Source organism: Oncorhynchus mykiss, chromosome 10, assembly GCF_057628025.1.
Source record: "Oncorhynchus mykiss isolate SJ-2025 chromosome 10, ASM5762802v1, whole genome shotgun sequence".
Taxonomy (NCBI): domain Eukaryota; kingdom Metazoa; phylum Chordata; class Actinopteri; order Salmoniformes; family Salmonidae; genus Oncorhynchus; species Oncorhynchus mykiss.
In genome coordinates this window covers 70,279,200-70,301,437 of record NC_143031.1, presented here as the reverse complement: position 1 = coordinate 70,301,437, position 22,238 = coordinate 70,279,200, and the positions used below count along the sequence as shown (strand labels likewise).

At 44.0% G+C, this 22,238-nt stretch overlaps 1 protein-coding gene across 1 annotated transcript in view; it reads right to left on the bottom strand.

Annotated features, from left to right (window-relative positions):
- Positions 1-22,238, bottom strand: part of LOC110498427 (TBC1 domain family member 9) — a 31,955-nt gene that overhangs the window by 1,994 nt on the left and 7,723 nt on the right. Inside the window, exons 2-21 of the mRNA XM_021575043.3 lie at positions 20,404-20,514; positions 16,038-16,156; positions 15,226-15,454; positions 14,921-14,997; positions 14,624-14,808; positions 11,630-11,837; positions 10,214-10,420; positions 9,643-9,822; positions 8,286-8,436; positions 6,236-6,450; positions 5,379-5,496; positions 4,845-5,130; positions 4,135-4,264; positions 3,749-3,847; positions 3,527-3,595; positions 2,600-2,852; positions 2,396-2,461; positions 1,617-1,703; positions 1,312-1,380; positions 136-239 (exon numbers count right to left, since the gene is read on the bottom strand). Coding sequence (XP_021430718.2) covers positions 136-239; positions 1,312-1,380; positions 1,617-1,703; positions 2,396-2,461; positions 2,600-2,852; positions 3,527-3,595; positions 3,749-3,847; positions 4,135-4,264; positions 4,845-5,130; positions 5,379-5,496; positions 6,236-6,450; positions 8,286-8,436; positions 9,643-9,822; positions 10,214-10,420; positions 11,630-11,837; positions 14,624-14,808; positions 14,921-14,997; positions 15,226-15,454; positions 16,038-16,156; positions 20,404-20,514 — 2,963 coding nt within the window. The remainder of the gene's footprint in view (positions 1-135; positions 240-1,311; positions 1,381-1,616; positions 1,704-2,395; positions 2,462-2,599; positions 2,853-3,526; positions 3,596-3,748; positions 3,848-4,134; positions 4,265-4,844; positions 5,131-5,378; positions 5,497-6,235; positions 6,451-8,285; positions 8,437-9,642; positions 9,823-10,213; positions 10,421-11,629; positions 11,838-14,623; positions 14,809-14,920; positions 14,998-15,225; positions 15,455-16,037; positions 16,157-20,403; positions 20,515-22,238) is intronic.

The window sequence follows — 22,238 nt, the reverse complement described above, 5'->3', positions numbered from 1 at the left end:
GGTTAGCCTGGGAAGGAAGATGAGGTAGAGTCATTGGCACGACACACACAATTTCATATCCTCACACAGCCACATTGATCAAGTGGACTCCACTGACTCCCCCTGGGGAGGTGGAGTGGTTCTTAATGCTCTTACCTGGTTGAGTTTGGGCAGATCCTTCATGTTGTCCAGTTTGTTCTTGGTGCCCTGGTTCCACAGCCTCAGGTAGTGGCGGTAGTCAGGGGTGTGTAGTTTCTTCACTGTAGAAACAGAGGTGGCCGTTAAGAGTTAAAAGCTAGCAGCCTGGCACACTGACTATTTATAGGAGGCCATAACAACAACTAAATTATGTGCTGTTGTCAAGGAGAAAGTGTTGAATGAATAAGAGAACATGCACCAATAATGCCCTCAATAAACTGAAGTGGCATGCAGGCCTAGCTTGGGGACCATTTAACATGCAACACTCCCAGTTGCACCTTGAGACTGTTCAATTCTATTAGGAATCTATTGCTTTAATGGGAATTTGATTGTCTGGAAAATCCGTAAGTATATCGTCCCTAATCAGCGACTGTAGACAATTTTTGCTCCAGGAAAACATGATACATAGAAAAGTAACAGTACTTCCCCTTTTCATCCCAGAGTTTTGGCATGTGTGTGTGTGGAGGAGTGTGTGTGTGGAGTCAAATATGGTTTGAAATAATTTCAAATAGGAGGGAGATGACAGAGAGCGAGAGGTGAGATGAGGGAGGAGGTGAGCTGAAAGAGAGGGAGGAGGGAGAGAGAGGAGGGAGAGGGAGGAGGTGAGCTGAAAGAGGGGGAGGAGGGAGAGAGAGGAGCTAGGGGCCAAGAAGAAGGTGGAAGGGGACTGCACCGGCAGAGGCCATACCACTGCCCCAGCCCTAAAGACCAACGGTGGTGCAAGTGTCTGGGCCTGTTGAGACACCAACAGGGACTGTACCTGAATGATCAGCTGAGAGCCTACCCCTCCTTGCCCTCTCTGTGAGTAGTAGCACCAGGTTTGGAGTCAATTCCATTTCAGTGTAGTCAATTCAGGAAGTATTTTTTTTCTCATAGGAGGAAATGGTGAAATTGGAATTTGTTTACTTCCTGTATTGACTGAGTTTAAATGGAATTGACCCCAACCCTGTTAGCTACAACTAACTTCCTTACAGTGAAATGGGTGTTCTTGAGGTACAGTAAATAAAGGCCTTTGCAACAAAAAAAGGAACATGAACAGTAGACTTTGTGGCTTAAGGTATTATCATTTAGATTGGAGCATTTACAAACTAGCGATAGATACGCGTCTCATAACTGTTTTATAGCAGTGCGTACCTTTCTCAGTCTTGAACGTGACCCTGACAAAGCCATCATCCTTCTCGCTCTTGCACTTTGGGTCAAGGCCTGGAGGAAGGGAAAGATCAAGAGTGCAAAGGTCAAAGGACACATTAGGAAGTTGTCTGAAGAAGGAAAAAAAAGGTGAGAGGTTGAAATAGGTTGATGCATGCCTTGAGTGGAGTGTGACTGATTGAGGGCACGTAAGGCTCTGGTCAACATTAGTGGACTATATAGAGAAAAGGGTGCAATTTGAGGCGTAAACATTGTGTAACCTCTGGCGTGTTGACGAGGACATGGCCTACCATTGGACGTTTCTGGGGTGATGTCCTCAAAGAAGTACTGGGTGGCCTCGAAGGCAGAGTCTGGCTCCTCCTGCTCATGGGTCACCTCTGGGAGGGGACAGGAAGACAACATTTTGGGCCTCATTGTTATTATAATTGATAGCATTTATATGGCGCCTTTCCAGATGCTCAAAGTACTGTAAGGGGCATTATCATAACGCCTCAAACACTGCAGTTGAAAAAGTGCAATAAAAATTGTATCCAATTGTATCTTTCCATCGAGGCCTCACACATCCCAATGTTGGATCATAAGTCTGAAATCAATGCCTTTATCGGTCATTTCTGTATCCTCTTCTCGCTAAACATCTGTTAGTTCTCAACATATATCATTCTGCCAGAGACAATATTTCCATGTGGCTGGCAAAGGAAAAAAGCTAACCCCATCATTCTGAGAACCAAAACAATAGCTGCTTCAGGCTTTCCTGTTATACAGGGAATTAACGCGAGCTGAGCCAGAGAGCCATGAAAGCCCTTCTGATTGAGAGGTAGATTTCCAGCTGAGTTAAAATACTGCTGTGTGAGTCTTGAGAAGGGAAGCTGCGGTTGGTGCTCCATATGCTCAACCAAGCGAGGGAGAGAACAAAATAATTAATCTTTCCTCCTTTACAGTAAAGAAATCCAATCCCCTATCCTTAAAACATCCTCCCCCTTACTCAGTTATGACAGCATATAAGGAGTATAGATTTCCCTCTGGACTCCCTCTGTGAACAGTACACACACACACACACACACACACTTACCAGGAATCACATGCATCTTGTACAGGAGCTTCAGTTTCTCAGTCAGATCCCCATGGCATAAAACACCTGAAATATACCATAGATGCGAAAATCTATCATAACATTATGTCTATATAGACTTAATATCCATTTTCGACCAGTTGCTACAATCATTAGTCAACTTCTATTTGATACACCCCCCCACCCACCTCCACAAATACTCACTCAGTCCACTAATAAACTCCCGGAAATTAATCAGAGAGTCTCCGTTATGGTCCAGGAGCCTGAAGAAGCGCAGGGCCAGGAGGTCTGCATGGGCCCCGTTGACAGGGGCCCAGGGGAAGAGCAGGGAGAACAGCCCCCTGAACTGCTCCAGGTCGATGCGGTACTGCTCCAGGTAGGGCAGGCTGGGGTCGTGGCGCTCCGTGGGGTTGCTGCCACCCGTTCCACCCCAATAGCAGCTGGTCAGGTGTTCCTCCTGGAGAATGAAGATGGTAGAAATAGATTTGATAGAGTCAACAGGCTTTTAATGTGAATGAAATAAATATATTACATTTATGTAGCAGTTTCCTAAAAAATGTTGAAGTATAAAGAAGCGAGGTGAGGTGGAATGAGACCGAATGGTGATACCTATGCAAAATGTGGGGAAATGTGGTCGCCCACAGTGAGGAAATGCATATAGATACCGCTGAATTGCTTTGCACAATGTTTCTAATGGATAAGTACATGATAAACATAGAATAATGTGAACATTGCACAACATTGGGTACTAAAAGTTCTCTACTTCTCATATCTTATACCAGCACCCCTGACCATTAGAACAGTGCTGAAGACTCATCCGTCTTTCTCCATGTCCTCTAACAGGACTGAGCAGTGAGCGTACTTTGTGTTAATGGAGTAAAATGCTGTTGCCAGGGTTTTAGGTCTGTCTCTATGGATATTAAGTCCCGGCTCCAATTATAGCCCATAATTCAGCATTGCCGTGGCAGCAGGGCACTGTGTGAGAGCTAGGAGAAATGAGACGCCCTGCCAAAGAAAAAGGGAGGCTGAGGAAAAGCACTACAGGAAGAGATGAGTTCCTTTAAGTTCCTATTGGTTAGAGTTCAGTTCCTTTAAGTTCCTATTGGCTACAATAGTTTGGCTGTCACTCACCTTGAACAGAACGTAGAGCTCCTCCAGTTCGTCGATGCTGAAGGCAGTCTCTGTGACAATGGTTCTGACCTGAAAGAGAACAGTGGATTTAGGAGCTGTGTGAGGAGATCAGAACTAACCAGCATTGAATACAATCAGAAACGATGGCTTAAAATGACTTGAAATCCTCCACACCCAACATCTGGTGTACCATACAGTGTGTGTAATAGCAGGGGTCGTTACCACGTTGCGTTTGGTGGTGTCCTCGATGGTCTGGATGACCCTTAGCCTCTGTTTGAAGCGCATCTGCTCGATCACATCTGCCCTGATGGAGCCAAACTTCTACAAACAGCAACATGGGACAGAGAGAGAGAGGTCAACACTGCTGCTATCCTAAGGCTGAGATATTCACTGAGACTGCATAATCACCAGCCAGAGTAAAGGTCAAAACAGAGTGACAGTTCTACCAGTGAATAAACTTGGGTCTAGGAAGCAGGGTTGGGCTGAATTCCATTTCAACTTAATTGACTGAATTGAAATGGACCCCATCCCTGACGGATTGAAGGAATGATTGAATGACGGGTGGATGGACATGGTCCATTGGTCCTGGTCATGGTGCGAAGACTCACCTCGTAGGAGCTGCGGACCAGCTTGAAGATGTCCACCTCCGGGTGGGGATCCCCATCGTCTGTCAGCAGGGAGTGCAGGTGGGGGATGGGAGGCAAGGTGCTGTCCTTATTGGTCACGCTGTCCAGGTACCTACACACAAACGTTTCAAGCATATTCCTTGAATAAAGGCTTCTCTATGAAAAAGGTTATCACAACTAAATCCTTCATATTGACAGCGTATCAATATCAAGTTTTAATTGAATTAAGAAGCCTTGTTATTGCAGTGTTTCAAAACAAGATGAAGATCTCTCATGTCACTTCCGCCAACACAATTTTACCTTTGACCCGACTCATGGGGTCTGCTCTTTGAGGGAAAAACTAAAGTAGCATGACTGACCAGCAAACCCATGTTGAATGACCTAATTGGTTATGGTTAGGATTAAGGTCAGGACAAAGGTTAGGGTTTTAGTTTAGGTTCAGGTTAGGTTCAGGGTTCCAGTCATGAGTTGGCCTACCAATCATGTCCCTTTAGTCCAGGGCTGTTCCAATTCTGGTACTGCAGGGCTAAAACCCTTCTGGTTTTCATCAGACCTGGTGCACCAGGTGAATACAATGACCTACCAGGTGGAAACAAATCAAGAAGTGTTTCTGCCCTCCAGGACCGAAATTGAAAAGGCCCGTTTTAGTATCTTTGGCCCCTTGTCGGTCTTCCACCCCCACCCGTCCTCACCTTCCCAGCACGGTCATGGCCTCTCCATCGTCCTTGGCCCCCAGCAGCTGGTGGATGTTGGCGTGCAGCACATTGAGCGCCAGCTGGAAGATGACCTTGATTCCCTCGTAGAAGAAGCAGTCGACCACCACCACAGCACTCTCGAAGGGCATGACACTGAGGAACAGGGTGAGGAACCAGGAGAGGGAAATGGTAGAGATGACTCCCAGGTCCTGCATGCAATCGTAGAGTTCAGGGACGTACTCCCTGGCCAGCTCCTCAAAAACACCCTGGTCTACCAGAGCTCCTGGAGAAGGAGAAGTGGGAGGTTAGCAAGACAGAAAAAAAGAGGCCTATGCGGACACTGATACAGTAAGAGGGAGAACGATGCCAACAGATATGCACAAAGACTGAGGGACACACACACACATCTGAACACAAAACATAAAATAGAGACACTGAGACCAAGTTAAAAATGCAGAGGCTAACACACTAGTAGACCACAAAGCCACCCATTGCCCTACTACAGCCTCATTCCAGAAGCTTCCAACTGACCTACGACCCTGGTGTTGTAGTAGTCAGGCAGCATCCGCTCACACAGAGCCACCAGCAGCCAGAAGGCCTCCTCCTCTTTAGCATACAGCAGCAGCACCGACGTCACAATGTTCATGGCCTAGGAAGAACCACCAAGATTATTCAGAATAATACATTCAACTTCTATAGCGCTTTTTTTTTTTACAGAATCTCAAAGCCCTTCAAAAAGCAAAACAATAATCAAATTAAACAGCTATGTGACAGTAGGTCTGGACTACAGTTTTCAGTCTGAGTTAAACGTCTTCAGAGTTTCAAGCTGCCAACAGACGGACTGGCAGTCAAGAGGGAACCACATGGCTTCGACCCGCACGGTCACTACTATGTGACTTGACCATTTATAAACTGAAGAGCAGTGTTAATGTTTGTGTTGTAAAATAAGTGTGTGTAACAAGCTCTCACAGTCTCACTACAGAATCAGATGTTTGTCCACATACATAACATTTTGAAGATTAGGCATTAATTCCAAATGGTTAAGGGTTAAGGTTTGGGATAGACAAAAATTGTGCTTAGTGCTGGGATTGAACACGCGACTTTCAGAGCCGGAGCTTGCAGCTTACGCCCATCCGCCATCCCTGTCCACAGGACTTAAAGGTAATAGCGCCAACATTGCCCCTAGAGGCCGGTTTTGAAGTAATCTCGTGACGTCCTGCTTACGTGGACGGATGTCTAATTTGGCGGTGGATCTTGAGCGACAGGACTGGTGCGTCTGTGTGTGTATACTATATACCATGCGTGTATACTATATACCATGTGTGTATACTATATACCATGTGTGTATACTATATACCATGTGTGTATACTATATACCATGTGTGTACCTGGCAGTAGCCTATGTTGGGGTTTCTGAAGGCGTAGGCAGTAAGGACCCTTCGTAGGGCAGCGATCCCCATCTCGTTCTGGAAGGCTGGGTGTTCAGGGAGGGAGCGGTGCAGGTCTCTCTCGATCTCCTCCGTGGCCAGGTTGTACTTCCCCATAGACTTCTCTACCAGGTCCTCGTAGTAGCCAGGGTGGGTCGCCATCTCGTTGATCGCCCCTGGGGGGGGGGAAATATAGTGACCACAGGTAGTATAGCATTAAACGAGGCCCATTGGCACCAGACCATCAGCCAATTGCTGTTTTTAAAAAATGGTCTGGTGGAACAAAGTTAATATCAGGCCCATCTTTCAACTAACAGCCTTAGGAGAATTGCTAACAAACCGACGTTCCAGTTTTTAGGGGGATATGGAAAGAGAGCCTGTGATGCGACTTCCGCATTTGGACGTTAACAACGCAACATCTTAACTCCTCCACATTTACTGGATTGGTTGAACAGTGCAGAAGAGAACCTCCCCCCAACAGTTATTTTTTATTCTCTTCAAGACCATATAGGGGATCTAGTTTCAGGCGTTTATTTTACACCTGGCTAAGTTAGGCTAGCATTGCAATGGCATTGCATATTCAATGTAATCAGTTTCAGAAATGGTTGGAGTGATGAAACCAGAACTCAAGACATGCCATTGCTCACTCCATCTCTACTAACGGAGGGATGTGGCAAGCAGCCAGTCGACATGCAGAGGTAAGCCTTCCACTCTCACTTTAGGCAGTATCCCTTCTACACTAAAACCTTAGTGCCTTTATAGCCCTCCCCTCCCGTACTCCCAGCTGTGGAAGCAGCCATTACTGTGCACTGAGAGCAACAACAACACAGGCTAAACCAGTAAAAGGGGGGGGGGGGGGGGGTCCTGGGTAAAAGTCTGTTGAATCATAACACCCTCAAATTCACTCTTCTAGCGCAGTCAAACGCAGGCTTATCAACTGTTCCCACTGTGACAGTGAGTTCAGGGACAAGTACAGAGGTTGCTCCATCTTCTTCCACATACAAACACAGCTAGCGAGCTTCGCCAAAAGAGACGCTAGGCTAACATGTAAACACACCAGTCCATCCAGGAAGTGCAGACGTATGGCTGCCATGGCGACTGCGGAAGGTACCACAAGTAGGTCACTAGGGGAAAGAGCAGGTAGATAGTCGCTAACTGTTAGTGCTGTCGCGTGGGTGCAAGGAATTTCCTCCAGGAAGAAGAGGCTGAAGTATAAAACATTGTTTGGTGATCTCAGCAGTGACTCTCCCTGTAGGCCAACTGGTTCTTCAGGTTTATTTATATAGGTCAGCTTTTCACAGCTACAGTGGTCACAATGTAGGCCTACGTCTCTAACACAACCCCTACATAAGCTGCTGTGTTTGTAAAGCCTGGTTAAACCAGACTGACAGTGTTCAGTTTGGCGTACAGTAAGCAGACTATAGAATGTGTGCTCTCACTGTAATATGCTGTAGCAGTGGACGTGAAGCATGCAGCCCAGTTACAGGTTAGATACAGTATGATACTGCTGCTCAGGCAGGAGATGGGAATGGAATGCGTTGCCAAGGCCAAGCTAATGCATGTTTAATGAGGCTACCCAAATCCATATGTACACTGAAAGAAAAGCTAATATTTGACTGTCAATACTTCTAATACACCTGGATGATGAACCATTCTGTGCTCATACCACAAAAGGGGGTTTGGGAAAACCCAAAACTAAAATCTGATGTGTTTTTCCTCCTGTGGTAACAATAACTATAGTAATGAGATGTGTGGTCCCACCACACGATGCCGAATGCAGGTTAGGAGTTGGTGTATGAGCACGTAGTACTGTCTATCTGTGGTCTTTGAGTGTGTGTGTCAGCGCGGCTTGTGGAGATACAGAATGAGTGAAAGTCGAGTATATGAATGTCAAGAACCGGGGGGCATAATGTAATATACAAATGACTATGTACAGTGAATGTGAGAGTGCATTGTGAGATCATGCCCACGCCGGACTGTTTGTGAGAACGCGTGCGACTGTTGGCCTCACCGGAGAAGAGCAGCCACAGCTCTCCCCTCATGTTCTCTGGGATGCCTTTAAGCACCAGGTCCTTGGTCTTCTCTGTACGGTACATACACACCCCCTGGCCGTACTCGGCGATGTGGTTCTTCCACGCCTGTTCCTTCAGGAACTCCTTGGCCTGGGGAAAAATAAAAATTGACAGTTAATAATCTTGCATGTGTTGGAAAAAGAAATGTTCAAGGACAGAGAGAGTGAGAGAAAGAAAGTAGACACCCTTGTAACAGCTGTGCCAACAACCCAACAATCTCTGCAGAAAGCAACAACAAAAAAAGACTAGCCTCGTACGAACCATCCTAATCTGGCACGCTTACATTGTTTCAATACATGCAGAATGTAAGCTCGAGAGATCAGGATGGTTCGTAGGAGGCAAAAAACGAATTACCACCTCATTAAATGACGAGCCAGAGAGCCTTCAAAGCCTAAACAATATTTCTAACTTTCGACACAGACGTATGTAGCACAAATACTCCCCTAGAGGTCTCTGAAGAATTTCATTAAAGCTTTATTTACTTCAATTAACTCGGATCTAATTTACTTTACACACACTTCCCCCTTCCTTGGTCTACATCTGCAACTTCCCTACAGGCCTTTGAACTGTGCAATGCAAAGCCAGCTGGAGGTTAGAGCAGGAACAGAACACACTGACTGTAAGCCAAGCTTTGTTTTAGATCAAGGTTGAGACACTGATGGCACCGACAGACATGGCCGCTCTGTTTCTGGCTCCTAAGCAACTTTGTTTTGTTGTGTATTGTTAGATATTACCGCACTGCTGGAGCTCGGAACACAAGCACTTCGCTACACCCGCAATCACATCTGCTAAATAGTTGTACGCAAGCAATACAATTTGATTTGAGGCTTGGGAAAAGCCTCAGGTTATTACATGCAGATATTGGATTCCCAATGGCTTATTCAGCATGCAGGTATATACACGCAATTACAGTTTGTTACAATATCTTGTCACTGTAAATAAATGTATTCAACTCAATTTAGTCCAAGTTCAATTCCATCAATCATGTGGAATCATTCCAATTCTCTACTATAGCAATAGAGCATCTTCTTGTGTTCGACCACATGTTTATTTAACTAGGAAAGTCAGTTAAGGACAAATTCTAATTTACAATGACATTCCTACCCCAACCAAACCCGGATGACGCTGGGCCTATTGTGCGCTGCCCTATGGGACTCCCAATCACAGCCGGTTGTGATACAGACTGGAATCGAACCAGGGTCTGCAGTGACACCTCTAGCACTGAGATGCAGTGCCTTAGACCGCTGCTCCACTCGGGAGCCCCCAACATGTGAACAGACCATTCAATGACCGTACCAGTTTGGGGTTGAACTCCTCCGGCGAGCGGCGGCGGTACATGGTCATGAGGGCCTGGGTGGCGGTGGGCACGCTGTTGTCATTGAGGTTAAACTGGCGCTCACCCTCGGAGGAGCCCTCTGAGCCCAGACTGCTGCGCTGGGGACTGCTGGAGAGGAGAGAGCCCTGCTGGGAGTACATCTAGAGGAGAGAGAGAGACACAGATTCAGGATCAGAATTAGGAGATTGTTAATGCAGTCAATTATCATGAGTTTATCATAACAACTGTTCTGAGACCTGTGATGAGATGCTATAATAATAATAATACTGAGAATACACCTGGTGGAGAGCAGAACAAGTCCAGGATCAGGGTAAGGATAGTTAATGCAGTGTGCTTTATGATAAGAACTGATCAGAGACTGTGATATCAGAGACTGTGATCAGAGACTGTGATAATAATCATGCTAAGTATTTACTGAAGACCTGGAGTAGAGGGAGACTTATCAGCAAACTTGGGAAGCAGTTGTGGAAGAGTATAGACCTAAATGATGTACAACATCCTAGATATACAATGACATAGATGTGCCCTCACCTCATCGTCGGAGCTGTTCACACTCCCGGTGGTCTCCCTCTCGAAGTAGATCTTGGAGGTGGTCTGCTGCAGGAAGTCAGAGATCCTCTGGACCAGGAAGTCCCGGTCCTTGAGGTTGGCGAACAGGAAGGTCATCCTGTTCTTGGTGCTGATGGACACTGGGCTGGGCAGAAAGTTGGAGCTGTCCGCCTTCTCCACTATCGTCACCTGGGAGGGACAGAGACACAGAGGTCTGTCACAACAGATATGTCATTCATGTATCAGTCACAACAGGTATGTCAGTCACAATAGATGTCAGTCATATGTCAGACAACAGATATGCCAGTCATAACAAATCAAATGTTATTGGTCACATACACATATTTAGCAGATGTTATTGCAGGTGTAGCGTAATGCTTGTGTTCCTAGTTCCAACAGTGCAGTAGTATCTAACAATTCACAACAATACACACAAATCTAAAAGAATGGAGTTAAGAAAAAATATAAATATTAGGACGAGCAATGTCGGAGTGGCATTGACTAAAATACTAGTAAATTGAATACAGTATAAAATATATTATATGAGATGAGTAACGCAGTAAGTAAACAGCCTCTAAGGTGCAGGGTTGAGTAATCGGGTGGTAGCCTGCTACCACCCGGTTGTGTCAGACAACAGATACGCCAGTCACAACAGATATGCCAGTCACATGTCAGTCATAAGATATGAGGATGCAACATAAGATATAAATCTATTTGATATGAGAAAGTGTTCGATGTAGAACACGAATTACAATAACCCATCACATGTGTATTGATTTATTACACCATCTAACCACATAGGTCAATATTCTCATGTGCAATGACCTAAGGCCAACATACCATACCAAGCACACAATAAGTTTCACCATATCAACACTTCAACCCACATATTAGTTGACTGAATTGATTCAGTGCCACACATCATAACACTAGACATTAGTAGTCGATCCACGTTCTGCCCTGCCAGCTATTGGTAGTTTAAGATGGCTGATGGGGATAGGATGTGACAGGGTGGGTGGGGGGATGGGGTCCTGATTGACATGGCAATGGCTGGGCGAGGGGCAGCCAGTGACTAAAGCAGATTGGGAGTGACAGCCCCTACCAGAGTGTTAAGCCGGCTGCTGCTCTTTCTAACTGCCCTGCTAGTAACCCCCTACAGCAGCACACAGCACAACTTGTCTAAGGTAACCTTTCTTTCCTGATGGAAAATCTCAAATCTATAGTGGTCCCACATTGATTTATGTCTTAGCATCATCCAAAATTGTCACAAAAGTCTAGTTCAAAGGTCACCAACCCAAAATCCCAGAGCGCTCCAGTCAGTACAGACTACTGCTCCGGGCCAACACTAAGCTCCAGGACTACGGTCAATCACCAGAATCTGTACCCAGCCAGACTCACCTCTCTTAGGGGGATGATGAGGCTGCACAGGGTCTCCTCCTTGGAAGTGAAGCAGATGTAGTTAGTGGAGACAAACATCTGGCCCAGGATGTGCATCTTGTTGAAGGGGGTCCAAAGGGTGCAGCCCGTGTGTCCGTCCAGCTTCTCATCCTTGGGCAGACGGAACAAGGCCCGGTAACGCTCGCTCTTAGCCCTGGCATCCAGGTCCCTGGGTGAGACAACAAGGTTCAAGAGATTGTCTAGTCTAGAGACGGTCAAGAATCTAATTCGGAACATAATCTGTTGTCTTTAAATAGCAGCAGTAAATTGAGACTAACTGTCGGTGCAGTTCTTGACAGAAACCGGTGCGCCTGGCACCTACTACCATAACCTGTTCAAAAGGCCCTTAAATCTATTGTCTTGCCCATTCACCCTGAGAATAGCACACACACACACAATCCATGACTCAACTGTCTCAAGGCTTGAAAATCCTTCTTTAACCTTTCTCCTCCACTTCAGTCTATATCATGGAAAGAGAAGGCATTCTTAATGTTTTGTACGCAGTGTATTTCCATACAAATGTATATATTCCAAATACATTTACAAATGTATGTCACACATTAAAATACATTTGGCCAATGTTTTATATTTCCCATGTATCCTAAAATGCATCCCAAAAACAATTAAATGTTTTTTTTTCTTTGTATGAAAATTAAAATCAATCAGGTCAATGTAGTGAAAGAGCCATTTGCAACCAAGTATGACAGTATAATACTACAACAGACATCTATATAGGGCAACAGTTACTACTACAACAGACATCTATATAGGGCAACAGTTACTACTGCAACATACATCTATATAGGGCAACAGTTACTACTACAATAGACATCTATATAGGGCAACAGTTACTACTACAATAGACATCTATATAGGGCAACAGTTACTACTACAACAGACATCTATATAGGGCAACAGTTACTACTGCAACATACATCTATATAGGGCAACAGTTACTACTACAATAGACATCTATATAGGGCAACAGTTACTACTACAATAGACATCTATATAGGGCAACAGTTACTACTACAACAGACATCTATATAGGGCAACAGTTACTACTACAACAGACATCTATATAGGGCAACAGTTACTACTACAATAGACATCTATATAGGGCAACAGTTACTACTACAATAGACATCTATATAGGGCAACAGTTACTACTACAACAGACATCTATATAGGGCAACAGTTACTACTACAACATACATCTATATAGGGCAACAGTTACTACTACAATAGACATCTATATAGGGCAACAGTTACTACTACAACAGACATCTATATAGGGCAACAGTTACTACTGCAACATACATCTATATAGGGCAACAGTTACTACTACAATAGACATCTATATAGGGCAACAGTTACTACTACAATAGACATCTATATAGGGCAACAGTTACTACTACAATAGACATCTATATAGGGCAACAGTTACTACTACAACAGACATCTATATAGGGCAACAGTTACTACTACAACAGACATCTATATAGGGCAACAGTTACTACTACAATAGACATCTATATAGGGCAACAGTTACTACTGCAACATACATCTATATAGGGCAACAGTTACTACTACAATAGACATCTATATAGGGCAACAGTTACTACTACAATAGACATCTATATAGGGCAACAGTTACTACTACAACAGACATCTATATAGGGCAACAGTTACTACTGCAACATACATCTATATAGGGCAACAGTTACTACTACAATAGACATCTATATAGGGCAACAGTTACTACTACAATAGACATCTATATAGGGCAACAGTTACTACTACAACAGACATCTATATAGGGCAACAGTTACTACTACAACAGACATCTATATAGGGCAACAGTTACTACTACAATAGACATCTATATAGGGCAACAGTTACTACTACAACAGACATCTATATAGGGCAACAGTTACTACTGCAACATACATCTATATAGGGCAACAGTTACTACTACAACATACATCTATATAGGGCAACAGTTACTACTACAATAGACATCTATATAGGGCAACAGTTACTACTACAACATACATCTATATAGGGCAACAGTTACTACTACAATAGACATCTATATAGGGCAACAGTTACTACTACAACAGACATCTATATAGGGCAACAGTTACTACTACAATAGACATCTATATAGGGAAACAGTTACTACTACAACAGACATCTATATAGGGCAACAGTTACTACTGCAACAGACATCTATATAGGGCAACAGTTACTACTGCAACAGACATCTGGATGGGGCAACAGTTACTACTACAATAGACATCTATATAGGGCAACAGTTACTATCTGGATGGGGCAACAGTATGAGTAGTAGTTAGAGAGTTGGAATCTGTCTTGAGGGAAATACATTTGAAAGTCTTGGGCTAATGAAGCAAACTTGGGTGTTCAAAGTTAATAGCGCCAGTAAAAGTTCAGCTGTACCTGAAAGGATTATGACAAAGTCGTGCTGTAGATTTAAAGAATGTAAAAGTCTGTGAGCCAAACTACTAGAAAGGAACCCAGTTTAAATATACTACTAATGCCTCAGCTGGTTTTCCTCCAGGCACGTTGGAACAAGACTATACATTTCTTTCCTCTGAAGTCATTTTTGTTGTTTGTTGGTGGTCTTATGTAGTCATTTAGTTAAGTATTGGTATATTGTTTATTAAACTGTGTAAAACTTACAACACCATGCAACCACATGGAATGGTTGTGAATGGCTATAGGTCACCCGCAGCAAAGAATTTTGTGCAGCATTATAAATGACTACATCATGACTAAACTTACTGCATCTCCCCAGAAACCAATCCTCCGCAACTATCAACCGAACCTATTGAGGGGAGACCAACAAAAATCTCTCAACTACAACATCCAGCCTCATCAAACCTCCCCAGAACTTCACCAAACCTCCCCAGAACCCCCTCCACCAAACCTCACCTCTTGAGGGCAGACACCTTTTTGGGTGTCTTCCTCTTGAGTTTGGGCAGAGAGCGGTCCTGCTCAAAGCCCTTGTTGTCAAGGAGCTGTCTCATGGCGATGTTGGCCAGTTGCTCCATCAGCTTGAAGGTCTCGTTGATGTTGAGGAAGACCGAGAAGACGTGCTCAGCCAGCCGCGTGCTCACCTTGACCGAGGAATGGAAGCATGAATGAAGGTTAGAGGGGTGTATGGATGGACAAAGATACATTAAAGTGATGGTAACATGCAGTATATTTGATATGATTTACAAGGCTCACCTTGACTGCATCGGGGAGGAGGAGCGTGGCGCTTTTCTCCAGCTGGGTGATGTCGGCCCAGCGGATCACTAGCTTGGCTGAGTGGGGAAGAAAGAGGGCGAGAGAGAGAGAGAGATGGTTGTATTTATACATTTTTGAGTTGCATAAGAGCTGATCGTTTGAAATATACATCACTTCATCTTAAAAATTACATTTTATCCACCCAGAAAAATATCAAGGGGTTGTACTATTTTGGGGACTTCTGAAGGGTCTTCAAAAGCTATGCATAATCAGTAGGTAGTAGGTAGCATGCCAGTGGTCCCTACCTTCTTTCCCCAGCAGGTAAGAGTAGAAGCAGATGTGGTTGATGCTGAGGTAGAGCCAGCCCTGCCGGGGCACACGGCCCTTCCAGTAGCTACAGGAGTAGTAGTTGACCAGCTTCTCCTCTTCAGGCATGCCAAACAGCTTACGGAACGTACAGATGGCCTCCTTGAATTTGTCAGTGTCATCGTCCTCCTTCACGTCGTGGTTCTTGTTGTACTCGGCGATAATACCCTGGGGCAAGAGACCAATAGAGGGAGTGAGGGACTTTGAGACAATCAATAAAAGTTCAACAATTAATTTTCAAATAGAGATAGCTAGAAAGTGAGAGAGTGAGTGGGAGACAAAGTGAGAGAACTAAATAAATCTTATCTGGCTAGCTTTTGTAATCTATTCATTGAGTAAGAACTACTTCATCACCATACAGATACATACAGAATCTGATTTAGAGGCTGTGTCAGTAGCTGGACCTGTTCTTAGGTTACAATAGTAAATACAGCCGGGCTTTGTTATTTTGCCCCTGGCAGGAGTCATTTTGACAATACTAGTTTGACTACATGCTAGACTAATATTACACCTGGCATGACAAACATGTCACAGTCAAACGTCATACGTTTCAATGTCCAAACTGTCAAAATGAATTGCTGACAACCACCATTACTGTTGTCAAACACCATTACAAAGATTTGTGAAACTCCACAAACCCCACCATGCAACCCCTCTAAACACAACCAACCTTCCAAATCCCAGAGAAGTCCATACCGTTTCTTTAGAGACAAGCATCTGCTAAGTGACTCATATATACACTAAACAGTACCTGAACTTTGCCCTTGACAAAGGTAGTGATGTCATTCTCGTTCTCAAAGATGGACAGTGTCTGCAGGAGGTTCTGCTCCAGCCACTCCCAGTGTTCTGTGATCTCCTTACGGGAGCACCCTATGGAACGAGGGAGGGGAGAAGAGACGGAGGAGACAGGGGTGCATCAGGGAACTTGATTACAAGAGGCTCCCAGGAGAATGTGGAGGCATGGAGTTTCACCCATTCCTCATTTTCTTTGAGACATTACAGCATGTCGACTGAGACGCTCCTCATCATTCTTACAATTGTATGCAAATTTAACATGTTTAGCATACTTGGAATCCAAACCTACTCTTCTGGATACTAAGTAGTATGGAGGTACATGATTCAGGATCAGTGACAGACAGACGAGGGGAGACAGTACAGACAGCAGTAACAAGCTGTTCAGACAGCTAATCAAGACTACTAGACACAACCCACCAGGCTGTAAACCTAGGTGTTATTTTAGACTGACCTAAAAAAATATGTTTTTTTTGTTACATTTATTTAACAAGGCAAGTCTGTTAAGAACAAATTCTTATTTAAAACGACGGCCTAGCAACAGTGGGTTAACTGCCTTGTTCAGGGGCAGAACAACAGATTTTTACCCTGTCAGCTCAGGGATTCAATCTAGCCACCTTTCGTTTACTGGCCCAACACTCTAACCACTAGGCTAGAGCGTTGGGCCAATGAAGGCCCACATCAGAAATGTGACCAAATCAGCTTAGAAATATTGTCAAAGTGTGACCATTCCTCTGTCAAGCCCATACTGACTATTGCATGTTTTTATTACTGACAGGCTTGACTATTGCAATATACTCCTGTCTGGTCTCCCCCCTCAACAAAAAAAAACATTGACCAGCTTTAATTAATTGAGAATGCAGCAGCACGTGTGCTTACAAAGGCCAGGAGGAGAGCACACACACACACACACACACCACCTATTTTAAAGTCAATGCATTGGTAAGCCAGTTAGTTTTAGAGTGGATTTTAAAATTGCTTTATTGATTTTTAAAGCACTACGTGGGTTTGCACCTGAATACATGTCTGATATCTTAAAAGCATATGTGCCGGGTTGTCCCTCAGATCCTCTGTCACTGGCCTTTCAGCTGTTCTTAGGGTTCAGCTGTTCTTAGGGTTCAGCTGTTCTTAGGGTTCAGCTGTTCTTAGGGTTCAGCTGTTCTTAGGGTTCTTTTAATTATATTCCCATATATAATCACATGTATTTTAATGCATTAGTCTCATGTGTACTGTTATTTTAAGTTCTCTTAAAAAAATGTATTGTCTTATTTGTATAGAAAACTTTGTTTTTATTTTTCTCACCTTTTATTTGTTAATCACTTTGAAACGCATCCTGGAAGAAATGTGCTATATAAATAAAGTTGGATTAAATCTAGACAGCCCAGCCACTGACATTACTTGGCCATCCCCTCTGCTCAGCCTACATTTACTACCACACATATTTATACACACATATGGCGATAAGCTCATGGCTAGAGCGCTATTGGCTAATTAGCTTCAGATATGTTACGATCCTACTTAAAAAGGTGAAATAATAATGCCCTGCAATACAGCACACCTTAAATTCAGGGAGAATTTTTAATAGTATTGGCAGGCAAATCCCTATTGGTGCTACTGTGGCTACTTGTTAGCAGCTACTTAGCGCTAGTGAAATCTGAGAGCCAGTCAAGGCAGAGCCTGCTAGCACAGAAACCTCAGTGTCCACTATCGTTAGAGGCCTCATCCGTCATCCATCTCCCCTGTAAGTAGCCCACTGCTGCTCATCTCTTAGCTACATTAGCGATGACGTCTGGCAGACAGACTGCTCCACGCTCCCTCTGTGCTGGAGGATAGGCGGATAGGGAGAGGGGAGGGAGGAGTGGTTGCCATTTCAAGGCCAGCCCTCAGGAGTCTTCTTCTCTGGGCTTCCATTTCAGAGAGGTAGAGGGTCTTCTCTCCTGTTTCTTTCCCCTACTCCTTTTTCCATATGGGAGCACTCACTAAGGCAAATACACATGCGCGTAGTCACACACTATTCAAAGTCCTCCAACACAACAGACTTTTCGATCCACCATCTCAGTTCATTTAAAAACAGAGCCATTGTTCATTACGTCTGGGGAGTATGGGTCTGAAGCCTCTCCTTACTTACACAATGATCCCTCTTTAAAAATAAATCCTTCCTTTCCCGTCCGCTTGTCATGGGTCCGTGGGATTGCATTATGGCTCCTCCAGAGTAGTAAATTATTTGTGTGACATACAGTGCCTTGCGAAAGTATTCGGCCCCCTTGAACTTTGCGACCTTTTGCCACATTTCAGGCTTCAAACATAAAGATATAAAACTGTATTTTATTGTGAAGAATCAACAACAAGTGGGACACAATCATGAAGTGGAATGACATTTATTGGATATTTCAAAATTTTTTAACAAATCAAAAACTGAAATATTGGGCGTGCAAAATTATTCAGCCCCTTTACTTTGTGCAGCAAACTCTCTCCAGAAGTTCAGTGAGGATCTCTGAATGATCCAATGTTGATCTAAATGACTAATGATAATAAATACAATCCACCTGTGTGTAATCAAGTCTCCGTATAAATGCACCTGCACTGTGATAGTCTCAGAGGTCTGTTAAAAGCGCAGAGAGCATCATGAAGAACAAGGAACACACCAGGCAGGTCCGAGATACTGTTGTGAAGAAGTTTAAAGCCGGATTTGGATACAAAACGATTTCCCAAGCTTTAAACATCCCAAGGAGCACTGTGCAAGCGATAATATTGAAATGGAAGGAGTATCAGACCACTGCAAATCTACCAAGACCTGGCCGTCCCTCTAAACTTTCAGCTCATACAAGGAGAAGACTGATCAGAGATGCAGCCAAGAGGCCCATGATCACTCTGGATGAACTGCAGAGATCTACAGCTGAGGTGGGAGACTGTCCATAGGACAACAATCAGTCGTATATTGCACAAATCTGGCCTTTATGGAAGAGTGGCAAGAAGAAAGCCATTTCTTAAAGATATCCATAAAAAGTGTTGTTTAAAGTTTGCCACAAGCCACGTGGGAGACACACCAAACATGTGGAAGAAGGTGCTCTGGTCAGATGAAACCAAAATTGAACTTTTTGGCAACAATGCAAAACGTTATGTTTGGCGTAAAAGCAACACAGCAACACACCATCCCCACTGTCAAACATGGGTGGCAGCATCATGTTTTGGGCCTGCTTTTCTTCAGCAGGGACAGGGAAGATGGTTAAAATTGATGGGAAGATGGATGGAGCCAAATACAGGACCATTCAGGAAGAAAACCTGATGGAGTCTGCAAAAGACCTGAGACTGGGACGGAGATTTGTCTTCCAACAAGACAATGATCCAAAACATAAAGCAAAATCTACAATGGAATGGTTCAAAAATAAACATATCCAGGTGTTAGAATGGCCAAGTCAAAGTCCAGACCTGAATCCAATCGAGAATCTGTGGAAAGAACTGAAAACTGCTGTTCACAAATGCTCTCCATCCAACCTCACTGAGCTCGAGCTGTTTTGCGAGGAGGAATGGGAAAAAATGTCAGTCTCTCGATGTGCAAAACTGATAGAGACATACCCCAAGCGACTTACAGCTGTAATCGCAGCAAAAGGTGGCGCTACAAAGCATTAACTTAAGGGGGCTGAATAATTTTGCACACCCAATTTTTCAGTTTTTGATTTGTTAAAAAAGTTTGAAATATCCAATAAATGTCGTTCCACTTCATGATTGTGTCCCACTTGTTGATTCTTTACAAAAAAATACAGTTTTATATCTTTTGGTTTGAAGCCTGAAATGTGGCAAAAGGTTGCAAAGTTCAAGGGGGCCGAATACTTTCGCAAGGCACTGTAACTGCTCAAGGAAAGAGGAAGGTGAAGATTGGGTTTCTGTGATGTCACAAACCATTGTAACTAGCCAAAATAGGTGTGATGAGATAGCCCATTTGGTTGAGATCGTGTCAGTATCTTACATTTACAGCCCTGAGTTAACCTTTTAGCTTTTCCATATAGAACATTAGGGTGGTTAACCCTTTAACATGCAAAGAGACAGTGTTAACAGATGAAGTCAGCAGATGTAATGTAAGCTTTACCATGCTAGCTAATTAACTAAAAAATAGCATGACAGCTCCTCATATTTTGAGCGAATCCCCATCGATTCCCATTCCTGGTATCCGTTTCCCCCCAGTCTAGCCCTTTAAGAGCAGTGGGCCATGACGTGATGCTTGGCATTTGCAGGAAGTGAGAACATGGTGCAGGAAGAGAGGGCCTTGTGTGGGAGGGGGGAGAGAAAGAAAGCGCGAGAGAGAACTATACACAGACAGTACACACCATGAGCAATGATCCAGTAGATTAGGGAATCAGGTGTTTGGTAAAGGATTCTGTAGGGGGCCACTCGAGCACTGGAGTCCAGCACCACGTCCAGTGTTCCCACCAACAGACCTGCGGTGGGAGGAGCAGGGAATACCGTGAGTTAGGGAGGGAGACACTGTGGGAATATCATGATCGTCTATACAACATTGTTTGGACGTTGAATACATAATGCATTGACTGTCTTGAGGATGGAAAATAAAACCTTTAAGTGATCCAAGAACTTAAAAAGCAAAAACAAACAAGTCATGAATCCTCCCCCTAAAAAAATGACTTCAAAGCAAAAACCCAACAAAAGAGTTTCTGTTTTAGCCCATTTCAGACACGTAACAAAGCAGCCCCCTCCACCATGTGAGACAGCAGACCGTTCTGGTACATTAACCCTTGTTAGACCACTTATGCTCTCCTCGAAAGGCCCTTGATGGAGCCCTCCGGCGATGAGATCACCACTTATGAAATAGGAGGAGGAAGGGGTATTTAGGGCTGACGGGCAGCTGTGGCTTTCCTGTCCTGACTGCTTCATGCCCAATTTATATTATAGGACCAAACTGAGCCACACAAACCAGGACTGTGCCCATATCTACAAAGCATCTCAGAGTAGGAGTGCTGAACTCAGATCGGTTTAGCCTTTTAGATCGTAATTAGATAGGTTTATATGGACAGGTGGGGACCTGATCTTATATCAGCACTCCTACTCTGATACATTTAGTGGATGGGGTCTGGGCTGGCCTGGTTATACATCCACCATAGTTGCTGGAACTGTGCTGGAAAAGACACAGTGAAGAAATATCCCAGCCAGCACAGTACGGTTCAGGTTGGCACTAATGTGTGAATCTGGTATCAATGTTCTTGTATGGAGAAGTGGGGTGGATGGGCAGATGGCACAGAGCTCAGATTTCCCATGTGACAGATCGATGCGGAGAGAAGAAGGTGAGAGTAAAGTCACCTGGAATAAAAAGGACGAATCCCCTATAATCTAATGACCAGGGGATGAATCCCCTATAATCTAATGAATGAGGGAAGTGGAGAGATAGATGGACAGATTATGGACTCATGACAGCTGAAAGAAGCCAATAACTCCCGTCTCTTTTAAAGAGTTGTTTTATTACCCTAATACTTCTTATCTCTGATACAGTAATAATACATGACTAGTGTAGCTACTGTCTATTGTAAACCACAAGATCATAAAATCAGAAGAAACTGGTACCACAATTCAAAAAAAAGAAAGAGTGGAGGAAAAACATCTGAAGTGATGAATACACTAGTCTTGCTAAAGGCCTTTTGTTGTGAATAGTGATAAGTCTCGTTTTTTATGCCTTGGGGTCTAACATGTCATCAAAGTTTGAGTGGAAATGACACTCCTTTTCCAAACTCAACCTTTGATAGAAAGAAGCTTTTTGGCTGCCATATTCCACAGTCGCCCTGAAACTTTATTCCCGGTGCGGGAATTTTACCATTGCCACGACAGCTTCTTGCCAGTCACACAGACCGAGATAGACGAAAAGAGCGATGTGGGGAGAGAGGGGGACAGAGACAGACATGCAGAAAGGGTGCAAGAGAAACCAAAACAGCCAGTCTGGATGATATTCTTCACTCCATACATAATGTCTGCTGGAGGACTTCTGGGACACCACTCATCTATTCTTCCCTCCATACATAATGTCTGCTGGAGGACTTCTGGGACACCACTCATTTATTCTTCCCTCCATACATAATGTCTGCTGGAGGACTTCTGGGACACCACTCATCTATTCTTCCCTCCATACATAATGTCTGCTGGAGGACTTCTGGGACAC